General features: G+C 36.4%; 3 protein-coding genes across 3 annotated transcripts; 2 read left to right on the plus strand and 1 right to left on the minus strand.

The window, feature by feature from the left end:
* Positions 1-730: 730 nt before the first annotated feature.
* Positions 731-8,263, minus strand: LOC142554556 (nuclear poly(A) polymerase 1-like). Its single transcript, XM_075665219.1, has 12 exons — positions 7,094-8,263; positions 6,194-6,793; positions 5,832-5,996; positions 4,907-4,969; positions 4,659-4,820; positions 3,731-3,844; positions 3,589-3,651; positions 3,133-3,462; positions 2,562-2,726; positions 1,601-2,455; positions 1,087-1,160; positions 731-992 (listed from the first exon to the last, which is right to left on the minus strand). Exons 3-12 carry the CDS (start codon positions 5,916-5,918, stop codon positions 956-958), a joined length of 1,950 nt encoding a protein of 649 aa, XP_075521334.1. The 5' UTR covers positions 5,919-5,996; positions 6,194-6,793; positions 7,094-8,263; the 3' UTR covers positions 731-955.
* On the plus strand, positions 7,426-8,109 carry LOC142514678 (uncharacterized). Its single transcript, XM_075619771.1, has one exon. It carries the CDS (start codon positions 7,426-7,428, stop codon positions 8,107-8,109), a length of 684 nt encoding a protein of 227 aa, XP_075475886.1.
* Positions 8,264-9,474: 1,211 nt separating the features above from the next.
* LOC142554561 (fructose-bisphosphate aldolase 3, chloroplastic) lies at positions 9,475-12,997 on the plus strand. Its single transcript, XM_075665224.1, has 6 exons — positions 9,475-9,731; positions 10,728-10,997; positions 11,160-11,269; positions 11,362-11,452; positions 11,557-11,826; positions 12,376-12,997. Exons 1-6 carry the CDS (start codon positions 9,573-9,575, stop codon positions 12,652-12,654), a joined length of 1,179 nt encoding a protein of 392 aa, XP_075521339.1. The 5' UTR covers positions 9,475-9,572; the 3' UTR covers positions 12,655-12,997.
* Positions 12,998-14,911: the final 1,914 nt, after the last annotated feature.

The raw sequence follows: 14,911 nt of genomic DNA on the forward strand, positions 1-14,911 counted from the left end.
ATTAATAAAAAGTATATGTTACAATAAAACACACACATTTATTATGTAACCATACTTTGTCATACTTTGCGACTTGTGATACGTATCATGTAAAGATGGACGAAACTTCGCTTGTGAAAATCAACAAGGCTTTGTTTGGGGCGAGGATAATTATATTATATAACTAATAACTAAAATGCTAAATAAATAAACATTATGATATCAAATCTTAAAAACAGCGTTGGCTAGCAAATGAATGGGCGATTAGTTTTGAGTTGGTAAAAAAAAAATAACAAATACCAGTTTGAATATGAGCAATTAATGTTTAATAATTGATAAAATTACTACTTGTATCAATATGAATTAACTAGTAGTTTTATATAATTTTGAGAGTTGTTCAAAAATCTTGGCAAATCTTCATAGACATTTGGTCCTTGACTAAAATTCCAGCTACCTCAAATTTTAAAAACTCTCAAGTGGATGCAAAAATTATTTAATCCTCAAATTGTCTGTTTCTATTTATGCATTTTCAGATATGATTTTGCTCATAGTTGCGACTCATAGAATATAAGTACAAGGGAAATAATGATATGCTGCTGCTCAAATCTATTTTTATCCTTGAAATTTAAAACAGAATGAAGAAATTCCAAGTCATCAAAGTCTAAGGCCAAATTCGAATACTTTGATTGCGTTAAGCATTTTGAAAATACACACACAACATTTTACAAAGGAAAATGTACACATCGATTAATTTAGGCACCCCAAATGCGGTATACACCAGAGTTCGCCTTGGCCGGAGTATCTATGGGTTGAATGTGCTAAAATTTGCAAATTTTTATTACTTCATCAAGGTAACGCCTCCAACTCTCTTGCCTCGGTGCAAACCCCTTCCATTTAATTTGTTCTCTTTCAGGTGCAGACTCGAGAGTTTCCGATATTTAACATGATTCCAGCACGCGAGTCTCTTTAGGCGATATTAGTTACCTGCCTTTGCTAAAGAAGTGAAACTGAACCTGCAAATATACCAGTGAATCACCAACCAACTAAGCCGTGTATAATAAAAAAAGAGGCAGAACAATCAGTCAACTTTTGACGACAAATAAATACCTGATAAGAGGCTTCTGCGCTGTCACGCTAGCAGAAGGCGACCCTGTGGTAGGAGTTGCTGTCAGCTCAAGGGGCTATATCCATGTAAAGAGGCAAAGATAGAAGTCAATTTTCCTCCCACGTAAAGCAACGCATCATAATGTGAAACCAGTTTTCTAAGACGTAGTATCTCTGGTGATTAAAACGGGACAAAAATAAAGGCATGCATATGTAAACAGCAGACATGAGAAGGATTTCGATGTAAAACTAATCTATGCTGCAAAAACTCAAATAGTTGCAACACAAAGTGAAACTCTAGCAAACTTTATAATCAACTCCAATTCAAAAATGCAAAATGTGGCGAGATTGAAAATGCATACGCAACACTATAGCCCATATTTTCTACAACCAAGCATACCCAGTAAAAATGAAAATAAAAGTAGCAAACACAACTGGACATTTTACAAGAGCACCAACAATAATAAAACAAACCGATTACGCATACAGATAGAAGCATCAAGAAAGACGACAAGACCTCCAGCTCTTCCAAGTCCCCATTTTGTTGATTCTTGGAGCAAGAAATATTCTCTTTCCCAGCTGCCCCTGCTCCTACACCCTGCTTTTCTGAGATGAACTCCAATGGAGTAGTTTCTTCTGCCTTGCCATGGTGTTCCATACCATCTACAATCTCATTGATGATTTTCACAGATCCTTCTTGACCAACAGTTCGTAGAGAAAAATGTGAGTTAACAGGCTTCTCTCTTGCCGATGAATCTGATGAAGCAACCGGAGAAACTGATGGCACAACAGAAGACATACTTACAACCAATCCTGTAATCTCATGGTTGTCAGATATATCTTCAGAATGTTTCGAGTTATTTACAGTGTCATCAAAATCAGGTTTGAATTGTTTTCTTGCCATAGTTTCATCCAACAAAGTTGCATCACTACTAGATATGGACATGCTTGAGGACCCTGACAAGCTAACTCCTTTGGTGACTTCATCTTGTCTTCTCTTCTTCCGGCTCATCGCAGAATCAGCTTGAGATGTGTTTGAGGCAAGTGACATGAGGGATGAGCGACTCTCATTGGCACTTTTAACAGGAGGTGAAGGACGGATTCCACCAGGGAAGACGAAGTTGGGTATGTCTTTTCGTTTCACATGACAAACATGAATCCACATTGTCGGTTTCCAGAGTGAGTATGCATAAACATCCCTTTTAAAATCCTCAACCGTCATCCTTATATCAAATTGTTTGCCTTCCTGAGGATTAGTGTCTTGTTTCCTTCGCAAGCCCATAAAATAACTATGATGAAATGGCTTAGATTTGTCTGAAAATTCACCAGGGTGTGGATGGCACAGAAGTACCCCATTTGTGTCCCTTTCGATCTGAATAAAAATCAAATGACCACAAGAAAATTATGCAACAGGAATAAAATCAACATATCATGTTTTAACCCGACAACAAAGAGCTCAAAAAGACACTTCCGCTAACCTTCAAAGTAAGCAAGCGTATTCGGGATTCAACCCAACCTTTCCAATTCCTCGAGTCCTCATCAGTCTCTGATGCTATATCTATCTGTAGATAATTCTTGTACGCTTCAAAGAAAGCGAAAGGTTCAAAAAGAGCATCCCAGATAGACTTGTTTGCTTCAATTGTCTTCCATGAAAAATAACAGAAGCTAGTATAAGCATAGTAAAATGACAAATCGGGCTGGTAGATCTTGGAACAAATAAGGAACCATATGAAAGGCACGTGAGGTGATATAGCTAGTATTATTAACAGGTATTGAAGCCTAACTTAGGCTGCATAAGCATGTTCCGTCAATAGATGAAAACAGTAAAAACTAAAATTCGTAAAGACTGACTGCCACTCATGAGCTTTTTTTCAGAATCTGCAGATCCTATAGTACATCCCATCCCATCCCGAGAATTAACTCAGTTTAAAGCAAGACCAACATCTGAATTGAGAATGAAATCATAACAGCATTAAAAGCATATCTGACCAACGACAGTTTGTACAGAAATGCTCAAAACCATAAAAAGGTGACAGCAAACTGAAATACCTCGCAATTTTCATTTCCTCTTCGAAATTCTTCCATCATGACACGCAATGTGCTCATTGACACATTGTAGCTAGAGTTCATACAGGGATATGCAGGCGTAATTATGGGCATCAGATGTAATCTGTCCTTGTAATTTCTTCTCGGATCCCAAAAAGAAAGCTCCAAAGATCCTTCTTCAATTGGACACAACATAACAGGATTAGGCCAGCGCCACAAGTTATAGACCCGAAAAAACCGAGAAACCAGCATGCTGGCCAGTGCATTTGGGTAAAGCTGGCATATTAGGGCAACAAGCAATGCCCAATTAATGCCACCAAGGAAACCAGTTACCTGACCAAATCAGAAAGCACATTAAAGGAAGAACAGAATCATTAAAAATTGTCAAAATGGTTATATAATTGATATTGCTATACCACAGGATGGCTGAGAAAACTAGTACAGTCCTGATATACTTACATTTGAATAAACTCCACGGCGTTTAGCCCACAGCCTCATACTTTGCAAAGCAGTACGGAAATTCTAAATGTCACAAATATTAAGTAAAAAATGAATTTTTAAGAACAAAAATTAATACGCAGACCCGGCCCGGCATTCACACCTGAATATTTGGGACCAAACTTAATATTTGATCGGTCACTCTGCATCCATTGAGACTACGAACAGTCTGATCATCTACATTTTGTAGTATAGAATCTTGTGAAACATCCAAGTCCTGGAGACAGACATGTAAAGATGCTCAAGGAACATAATTAGGAATTATCCAGAGAAGCATATTTATTTCAATGGCAAAAACAAGTCTACAATATAGAGTACTTGAAAGCAGAAATTTTCGGCTATGTTTCAAGGAAAAAAGAAAGGATATGCCCAGCAACTAAGACAAAAAAAGTAATCAAGGAAATACCAGTGCATTGCATTCTCCAAGCAAGGACTTTGATATACAAAACAACGCAACTTGGACAAGAAAAAGGATACAAAGAGTTGGTAGACCTAAAACACATCCTGTTCCAAATTGTTATAGTCTCAAGACATCAACTGTCAAAACAAAATGAAACCAATTGTCACAGAACTCAGAATGAATAGGAGTGGCATTTCTCCATTTTAAAATAACAGAATTGAGGATACATCCAAGCAGCATTTCTCCATTTTAAAACAATCCGGTTACCGAACAACAAACATACTTAAATGTTACCCTTCAGATTTTCACCTACACAATGGGAAAAACCAAATGTGATGAATCATCAGTGCTTGAATCCATCAGTGAATAACAGCCAACTGTTAGTTAAGCTAGATTTAAAGGTGAGATTATACTCTTAAAACCGGTAATTTATGTACATCAAGTCATAACTATGGCTGATTCAGATTCGCACAGACATCACAAAAGAAACAAATCAAATAGCAAGATATAAGCACGCATGTCGAACTTCTTCGTGCAGTAGTTACTGATGGTGTACACGACATCATAAAAAACTAGTATCCTATGTCTTACAATAAAATTGCATGAAAATACCAAGGATAAATTTACATACTTCGGGAATGACCCAGAGAGACACATTTGCATAAAGCAGATCAATAGAAACACCATTGAACTTGAACTTCATGACTGGCACGTGAGCATCTGGTACAGGATGCAGCTCTTGTACATCAGGCATCTCTGACAACATTCTGTAAAGTTCACCAAAAAAGTCTTCCTGCATGTGAAATAAAAAGTGATATTTCCCACTTGTCACCTATTCATTTCCACGGGTATTGTACAAATATGAAGAAAGTAACCTACATTTCGAGTAGCGTGTTTTGGTCCAACACACAATGTATCAATATCTGCACCAGGGCTGTGCACCTGTCAAGTATTAAACATAATGAAAAATAAAATAATAAAATCTTTGGAGGCAATTCCTACGAAACATGTTGAGAATAAATTAATAACTTTGCAACACACCAAGATAACATTTCTTAGCTGTAATTTATTCCTGGCCCAGACTCGTCATTTTAAGAATAAACATATAACTCCACATCATATTTCGCCCAAAAGTGAAATTATCAATTTGTGAAAGCTTCAAGTACAAAATGAAGATATCTTAATTACCAATTTGTTAAAGCTTCAAGTACAAAATGAAAATATCTTAAATCTGACTGATCTCCGTAGACTTGTACATAAAATTTGGATTAAGAATACATGAGATTTGAATACACAAAAGAATCACAATCCCATTATGTCCATCCTCTAGCGTCATCCATTTACATGCTTTTGCTCTGCATTTTTTAGAACACAGCCACCAAATCTAACAGGCTTCAGTGTTTTGCATGTAAATCAAGTGATGTAGCCATCTGACTCAACTTGCTTTATATGATGCTCAAAAGCCTAGCAAGTATTAATTCTGAAATTGCAACACAAATTTTAACTAAGTTTCATAGATAAAGAAATTAGTACAGATCTTCTGTGGCCATAAGCAATGAAACAAAATGGAATAAGAAAGAGATCATCCATGGATTTGCGAGTGGTATACGAAATTGATCCTAAGAGATCACCGATTACATAAACATAAATAGTATGACAGGAATCAGCAATCAATACGTACGATAACCACGAGAACAGCCCAATTAAATTGTGGCTGTGTAAAATAGTCAGGAGAGCAGGTACCTTAATATTTATTCGGATAAAACCTTAAAACTACATAAAACACTTAAGAAAAAGGACGGACAATTAATAGTCTTGAGATTCGCCAACCACCAAAAAGACCATCTTTATACATAGAATATGGTTGCATCACATTAACAGGAAACATCATTCAAAAAGAAAATCCTAAAACTTCCTCTCTCTTAATAGCTTCTTCATGACTTTCATACAAGCCTGCATCTGCAAGAAACTGATAGCAAAAACGCTGGTAAGATAAAAAGCCATTCCCTTTTCATAATCAACCCATTGTCAATAGATAACTTAATTAAATGGTCAGAAAACACAATTAAAATAAGTTTTAAATCTCAAACAGAACACATATCAATTCTGAAAAACAAATAAATGGATTAGCAATAAGCACATAAAAAATAGCTGTAAAAAACAAACCTTTTCCAATTGTCTGGTCTTAATAACATCGAATTCAGTGGGGCCACCAGTTGAAATTGGCCCAGATAATCCAACCTGAGCCCCAGCGGGTATATTATTCGATCCTGGGCTACCCATGAACTATCCTCCACTCAACAATTTATTAAGTATCTTTTCACCAATTCGTGAAAAGGAAAGAAAGAAAAGTTATGTTGAGTGAAATACACTCACACCTTCTGTCGCCTTAGCAATTCAAATTAGGAAAGGATAAAAAAAAACTCTCTTCTTATTCCAAACAGAGTAACAATTAACTCTCGGACAGCAGCAAAGATAAAGAATAATCAATCAACTTAAAAAAAATATTGTTTCTGGATATTCAATTCCATTCCAAAAAATCTATAAAAGAAAAACAGATACAATCAAATCAAAATCAATAAATAGAACCCTCAATTTCCTCAGACAAAATTCTCTTTCTTTATCTCTCTCCTGCTATTATTTTGTCCACAGCAGTACGATATTTGGTGTGTAGAGCTCTAAAAATACATCCAATGAATCCCCGGTCTCCAATCTCCATCCCTTGTTATAACACCTTAGGTTACACCTTATGAGTTGCTGAATGACCTATAAGAAAATCAGACACTGGAGTTATACATAAGCACAAGTGGTTAAAGGGCAACACGCTGACAAAAAGGGGAGAGTCGGTGACTGGGATATGTCGGAAGAAACCAGAAAATTGAAAACAAAGACAAATACATATACAAAAAAAAAAAAAAACTAAATCCCATCAAATCCTTCCATATAATCGAATCGATCGACTTAAAGCAGGGAGAAAAAATGAAAAAAAGAAAAGAATAAACAATAGAAAACGGGCGTCCATGGTTGCTGAAATCACATAAAATCATCCCGTTTGCATCAACGTACTCTTTGATATGGCTCACCGAATTAAGAACCCAGACAAGTGGGCAATTGGATTAGCACTTGATTTTCTGAAATCAGGACTGCGCTGTGAGACAATTTGGTACCCGAGACGAACGAGAAGTAAGCTATTTCCTTTCCTTAAATGGACGAGGAGGTTGGAAAACTGGTTGGATTTTATTTTATAAAATATTATAATAATCGAAACCTCGGCTTTTATTATTTTATATTATATTATATTATATTTATATTTATACAACACACCCATTCAAGACAGGACAGCACCCACATCTTCAGAAGTTTTATTCCCCCATTGTCTCAGTTTCAGTTTCTTATTGATGGAAAGCCACGTCCAAGTCTTTTTAAACAAGCTCTCCTATGCCTCCATAGCTGTAGCCACATTAACCTTTTTCTTCCTCTATCTCCAAACCCCCGAAACTTGCGTGGATCCCTCAGACTCGAACCCGAAGCCACACTCCCGGTTTCCCACATCCACTTGTGATTTCAATCCTCGCTACTACGCCTCTCCCAACAAGAGGAACCGTCGCATCTGGTCCACTAAATCATGGACCACCGCGGTATCATCTTACGCCGCGTTCTTCAAGACCTTCCACATTTCTAACCATTCCCGAGCCCTGATTGTCTCCGCCGGGCCAGGTCATTCCGTTGTGGCGATGAATGAATTGGGCGTGGCTGATGTGACTGGGGTGGAGCTGGTCGATTCTCCGCCTTTGGTGAGCCGAGCGGATCCCCATAACTTACCCTTTTTTGATGAGATTTTTGATGTTGGGTTCGGTGTGTATTTGGATCGCGCCCTGTTTCCCGCCCGATATGTTGGGGAGATTGAGAGGACGGTGAGGATAGATGGGCTTTGTGTTGTGGCAGTGGAGGAATGTGGACCTAGGGATGTGGAGAAGATTCTGAGATTGTTCAAGAAATCACGGTTCGTTAGGGCCAAGAATGTAACTTTAGCTGGGGAGTTTAGGACAGGAATTATCATGAAAGTAGAGAGCTCAACCTGAAGTTTTATTTTTCTTGGTTTCCCTTTTGCAGTTGTTTACATACTGTAGCTCTATTGTATTTCAGATTACATTATTAATTTTTTGTAAAACAATCATCTTATCTATTAACCTTGTACAAGATTTATTTTTTGAAGTGTGCGGTTATCCTCGATTCTGGACTTCTGGTTGGTGATAAGCTACTTTGCCTTGGGAAAAAAGTTGTGTACAAGCTTCAAATCACTTTTTGGAGTTAACTACGTGAAATTTGAGTTTATGTTATTGTACATTTATGTGCAGCGTGAATGTTCGTTGTCTCTGTTTGTTTCTTTTGTGATAGAGAAGCTTGGTGTGGGTTGCACGGTTTTGGCCTGTTCCTAGAAATAAGCATAATATATTAAATGGAGTCTTTGTTCTGACCCCTCGCATTTTCCAAATTAGAGCTACATGGGTCCTGTGCGTTTTCGAAATTGCCAACATTTAAGTTGTGCATTCTTGAGAAAATGTGCTTGGAAGTGAACTTATGGTCGTGTGTTAAGTTGGCTATGAGAGGTGGATTTATTTTCGTCTTCCTAAGATTTTAGGTTCTGTGCTGGATTGATGGTCATGAGTTGCTTCCAAGTTTTTGGTTTATATGACATTGGACTACATCCTTTTTGCTCTTTTTCTGATGTTTCTTTGTTGGAAGTGTGTTTTTCATTTGGCAGCTAGCAGACTCAGATTTAAATGGTTTGCTATGTCTCAGGCGTAACTATGAGCAACTCTGTTATCCGAATTCTACGTTTTCGAGGGGTCGTGAATTATTTGGCTCTAGCCTCTAGTAGTACCGACTTCTTCAAAGTTCAGACTCTCTTACAAAGAGACTAAAACGTGTAATAATTCACTAATGGAAGAATGTCAGCGAAGGGCTAGAGTACATGAAATATGTCTCTACGTACTCGTCTTTTGCAGACATTCATTGAGTAAATTCCTCTAAAGTTGACGGCACAATCTCTTTGTACGAGATTATCTCTCAAATTCCGAAACTCTTACATCTAATAAAGGCTTGTATTTGAATCGGGCAGGCCCGGTGGAGGATGAGTAGGAGATGGCCTCTTTAAATATATAAAAAAAAAAGAGTGAAGGCATGAACTTTCTATCAGAATTTCCGTTCAAGCAGTCGACTTTTGCCCCAACAAATCTTTGACCGAAATTGATTCTTTAAATAAACAGTTTAAAAAGCAATTATTGCAAGGGATTGGTATGAAAATGGTAAATGGGGTGAGAAACTAATATAATTAATAGTAACGGGGTTCTAAAAAGATGAGAGGCATAGTTTGAGGAGTATAATGAAATTATTATCATCGTTTTCCTGCTCGAGTACAACTATGATGTGTTTGGTGGATCCGAACGTTCGTTGTCTTCTACTGCCCAAGCGGATTCTACAAGAAAAAATTAAACTGTCCCTTTTCACAGTACACACCTAACTTTCTTCAATTCCTCTGGCGATGGCTTGCTCGGCTGTTGTGAAATTCAACGCCTCCTCCTCATCGTGGATCGCCGGTCAACATTCAATCAACCAACGGTCAGGATTGGCGGCTCGTTTCAATCGCCGCGTCTCCGTCATCCGAGCCGGATCTTATACCGATGAACTCATCAAAACCGCTGTAAGCGTTTAGTTTGATTGTTGGATCATCTGATTGGATAGTCAAATAATTGTTTGTGCAGCGATTCTTAAAGTGTGTTGGATTGTATTTTTCCGGTTTTGTTTTTTCTTGCTACGTAGTATGTAAAAAAATAAATCTTACAATTGTATTGTTTTGGTGTGTGAGATTAAAGATTTGAGTGCTTCCGTGCTATATATGATATTGTTGTTTGCTGTTCTGAAGACTTTAGATGTTGCATTATTTTCCTACAGTTTTAGCTTTAATATACTTGTTTTTCCTTCGCATGTTTAATGAGAAACCATCCAGATACGCACTGATTACTTGTAAATTTGAATTTCAAGATGATTAATGCTCTGTATTCGTGTTGAGAAAGTTGATATTACTCTGAAATCCCTTGAATAGTTGGTCCAATAGTTCAATTGGAGATCTTCTAGCTATTTTAAAAGGTAAACATTAAAATTTCCTGTATGCTCTAAGGTTCACGGTGCAAAGGTGTTGTACGGTCATATTTCATGCCTTTGTATTTTGACTTCTTCTTTTTTCATTAACATGCAAGCTGACCTGCACAGTTAATTCTTAAAATTTCTTGAGTTCTCTCTTCTATTTCATACATTATCATTTGTAAGTTGGTCAATTAAGTCTCAACCATATCACTGCTTTTGAATGGTGTGCATAGGATATTGGCCTCTCAATATAGTTTTGGAAACAAGTATGCGTTGCATCCTTCTTGTTTTCTTGCGTGTTTTTTATTTTCTTATCCTTGATCTTATGCTTTCTGGTTGATAAAGGTCTGAACTTTAAATTCTACTATTCTATTTTAAATATTTTCAATACCTATTTTGTACATTAATTCTCATAAATAAAGTTATGATGGGAGGAACTGACTCAAAGTATTTTAATCCAACATCCACTGGTTTACTGCATTTGCTTGTGATTTGTGACTTAAAGCTTATTGTCCTTGCTGAAGTTGTTTATGTTTGTTTTTGTTGGAAATAGAAATCAATTGCTTCTCCAGGTCGGGGAATACTTGCAATTGATGAATCAAATGCTACTTGCGGAAAGCGCTTGGCTTCCATTGGACTTGACAACACAGAAACCAACCGACAGGCATATAGGCAACTTCTGCTGACCACTCCTGGCCTCGGTGATTATATTTCTGGCGCTATTCTCTTTGAGGAGACACTTTACCAGTCCACGACAGATGGGAAAAAATTTGTGGATTGTTTGCGTGATGAGAATATTGTACCTGGTATCAAAGTTGACAAGGTGAGCTTTTAATGAAGGTCATTTTGGTTTGACATTTACAACAGCATACCCCTAGAATGATGTTCGACATAATATTTCATGCTGCCTACAAAATACTTTGTGATGCTTTGGCCTCTTTGTTAATTTCTTTCTTTCTGTGTTTCCTTCTTTTTCATATGACAGGGTTTGGTTCCTCTACCAGGATCAAACAACGAATCTTGGTGCCAGGGTTTAGACGGATTGGCATCTCGCTCTGCTGAATACTATAAGCAAGGGGCTCGTTTTGCGAAATGGTACTGTCTTTGTCCTAAAGTCAAGTTTGAAATATGAAACACTATCTTAGTTTATTTACCACCCTTTTTTCCGTTGCATCCAAATAATATAGGAGAACTGTTGTGAGCATCCCATGTGGTCCCTCTGCTTTGGCTGTTAAAGAAGCAGCTTGGGGTCTAGCTCGCTATGCTGCCATTTCTCAGGTATCTTTTAAAATGTCAATGCATCTATTTATTCCAATTCCATCTTTTATGATATTCTCAATCATGAATCTAAGAAAGCTAGACGTATTGTGTTTTGTATGCAGGATAATGGTCTTGTGCCGATTGTGGAACCTGAGATTCTTCTTGATGGAGACCACCCAATTGAGAGGACTCTTGAAGTGGCAGAGAAAGTCTGGGCCGAGGTCTTCTACTACTTGGCAGAGAATAATGTTGCCTTTGAAGGGATTTTACTCAAACCTAGCATGGTAACACCCGGTGCTGATCACAAAGAGAAGGCTTCTGCGGAAACCATCGCCAAATACACTCTCACTATGCTCAAAAGAAGAGTGCCTCCTGCTGTTCCAGGAATCATGGTACTAATTCATGCATTCATTAGTGATCATAATTCATAACTACTCCCCTCTGTTTCTTCTGGTTTTTATGCACAATTTTTTTAAAATACCTTTTTTTTAAGTTGTTTGATCATTTATGGTCCTTGCTCCGCATAGGGTGCTGGTGAGTTAAGGGATGGTTATATATCTATGGTAACCAAATAATTTTTTTGGCTAAGTTCATTTAAGGTTTGTTTATGTTGTTTAATCGAATTGTGAACACTGGTAATTATGATTCTTTAAAGGCCTTGATACCAAAGTTGTTTGCTAACATTAGGAAATCTATTAATTAAGTGAAATTAACTACTAAGTCGTCTTTATAATGAGTTTATGAGTCTTATTATGGTTGTTTTCATACAACATTGAACAAATTCAAGAGTAATTGGTACAGCTTGAAGTGAATACTTGCATGAGAAATAAATCGTATCTTATGTCATGTTTTTCTTGTTTTATCTGCCAAAGCCAACCTTTATATTTATGCCTGTATTGGACGACACACCATTCTAAAGTATTTTTTTTTTCATCTTTTAGTTCTTGTCAGGAGGACAATCTGAAGTAGAAGCGACATTGAACCTCAACGCGATGAACCAAAGTCCCAACCCATGGCATGTTTCCTTCTCCTATGCTCGAGCATTGCAGAACAGTGTCCTAAAGACATGGCAAGGACACCCAGAGAATATAGAGGCTGCACAGAAATCACTTCTGGTGCGTGCAAAGGCAAACTCATTGGCCCAGCTGGGGAAATACTCAGCCGAGGGTGAGAGTGAGGAGGCTAAGAAGGGAATGTTCGTCAAAGGTTACACGTACTAAGTGAATCCTCGCCGATAAAGCTGCGTTAACTGCTAGGTTTTTGGTGTTTGGTTAGTGGCACCTTCTGCTAGCTTTGGGTGCTGAGGAGATTGCATATTTTCTGTTCTTCCTTGTTTTTTTATTGGCTTTTTAGCTTTAATTATGCATGCTTGAAAAAATCTTAGTGAGGCAACTGGTGCAGTGATAGTTTTTCCTTATAAAGGACCCAGGTCGAGTTTGTAGCTTCAGATGGAGTTGACATCTACTGGTTTTGTGATGAGGTTTATAAAACTGAATGATGCCTGTGTGGGCTAATGTCAGAAAGCCTGAATTCTATAATTTTCACCATTTACAATTTCTCTTACTATATGTTTTATATCTATCTATTTTTGTATGTCATGGAAGGAAGAGTAACCACATATATCTTCCGTGTTTACAAGATATTATTTTAAATGTTTCTCAATTTTTACCTTCAATTTTTTAATATTTCATTAGCTCAAAACTTAACAACATAAAATAGGTCTGAAGTATTGGCTCTTGGTCCATTCCACCGTTCGGCTGTCAAAAAATAAGTATAACATCCCATTTAAACCAAGTATTTATTAAATTAAATTCAAATTCAGGGCCTCAGTACCACTGTACCAGCATCTCATCAATGCTCCTTTTTTTTACAATTTTCAAAAAATTTGTTTGCCAAAAAATCAATCAGACTTCAACGTTCTGCTATTTTATAATATTTAATTAATTTAATGATGCATTTCAAATATGGATAATAAGATAAAAACAAATCATTGGTGACCATATTATGCATTGTAAATACTATATTATTTATATATTTTTTATGTATAATTGTAATTTTAAAAAGTAAAAAAAAAAAAAATAGTGATAGAATAGTAAAGTGCGTGTCCTGGAAATGCAACGTTGATATGGCTGTCGGAATCATGTAATTGATTAGGTTAATAATTTCGAGGGAAATGGAATCTTAGCCCATATGAGTTGGAGACATCTTGGGAAACTATGCTGCTTCCATTGTTTCATTACGTGTCACTGCCAAATTAATTAAATAAATAAATATAATATATGTTAGAAAAAAATATCATCAGTAAATTTAAATGTATTTATATATTTGTAAAAATTTTGAGGAAATCACATGGCCTACGTTATGATTTTCGACCTAATCCAACACAATGTGTGACCACATTTTGTACTCAACACTGTGTTTGCTGGGGTGGATTGGCCACCATCACAGTACATACCACTAATCCATTATTCATTTGAATTGACGCTAAAGCTTAGGTGACTTCATCTTTTTCTTTCTTTTTTCTTTAAATTGGATGTGAGTTGAAACGTGTTCATCTTTGTATTAGATATCTCATATCAGCTAAATTAAGTTTTTTAGAGTTATACATATAAACTTGTACAATCCTTCTTTTGAACTAGCTCTTAGGGTGAAATTAATTCAAGTCGTAACATTAACATGATATCAAAGTCAGATTTATCGCTATATGTTGAATTGTCCATATGGACTTGCATAATCCTCCTCTTGAGCTAGTTTTTGAGCTATAGTTAAGTCAAATCATAATATTAACATGATGTCAGAGTCAATTTTACTGTTACGTGTTGGACTGTCCTTATAGATCACTCATTAGTCTTGTAAACTTCACGCTCAAATTTTTTATTCTTGGACATGAGAGAGATTTGTTAGATATCTTATATCGGTTGAATTAAGTTTCACAGAGTTATATATATATATATTATTCACTTTGGTAAAAAAATGATTTAATTTGTGGGGAATTGGAATATGACAAATGCAAGGTAAAATGTATTTGCATGAGTGTGTTGTACCTCACGCATTGTGTTACAGCAATAATTTTTTATTTCCCAAACAATAATATGGATCCCCCGTCCAATATGCATGAGAGGTTTAATTTATATATACAAGCTGAGGAGTTCTCCTCCTGAAATAGCACAGAGAAATCATGGTTTCACCTGTCTGAAATATGAAGTTAAAACCACAAAGATTGGTGAGTTTTTGTTGGATTCATAAAAATTATTTCAAATTAGTGAGATTTTAAAGAATTCGAAGTTATGTACGAAATATTTTTGAAACATTATATTGAAATATGTTCATGTGGAAACAATGCAAACACTAATTAAGTTGATGGGACTTTTCAATTTTTCTTATTGGATAATAAAAAATCCTTAATGCCCAGAGTCTGAAAGCTTCAAGTTTCCCAAATTTAGGCAATCACGTATAGGGAGGTAATCGAGTCGAGTC

The sequence above is a fragment of the Primulina tabacum genome, chromosome 1, assembly GCF_025594145.1.
Source record: "Primulina tabacum isolate GXHZ01 chromosome 1, ASM2559414v2, whole genome shotgun sequence".
Lineage (NCBI taxonomy): Eukaryota > Viridiplantae > Streptophyta > Magnoliopsida > Lamiales > Gesneriaceae > Primulina > Primulina tabacum.

Coding starts and splice junctions, on each gene's coding strand:
- LOC142554556 (XM_075665219.1), bottom strand. CDS start 5,918: ATGATGTTTCCTGTTAATGTGATGCAACCATATTCTATGTATAAAGAT. Junction 4,821..4,906: donor CAAAACACGCTACTCGAAAT/GTAGGTTACTTT, acceptor TTTCACATGCAG/GAAGACTTTTTTGGTGAACT. Junction 1,161..1,600: donor GGGACTTGGAAGAGCTGGAG/GTCTTGTCGTCT, acceptor ACATGGATATAG/CCCCTTGAGCTGACAGCAAC.
- LOC142514678 (XM_075619771.1), top strand. CDS start 7,426: ATGGAAAGCCACGTCCAAGTCTTTTTAAACAAGCTCTCCTATGCCTCC.
- LOC142554561 (XM_075665224.1), top strand. CDS start 9,573: ATGGCTTGCTCGGCTGTTGTGAAATTCAACGCCTCCTCCTCATCGTGG. Junction 9,732..10,727: donor ATGAACTCATCAAAACCGCT/GTAAGCGTTTAG, acceptor TGTTGGAAATAG/AAATCAATTGCTTCTCCAGG. Junction 11,270..11,361: donor GGGGCTCGTTTTGCGAAATG/GTACTGTCTTTG, acceptor CAAATAATATAG/GAGAACTGTTGTGAGCATCC.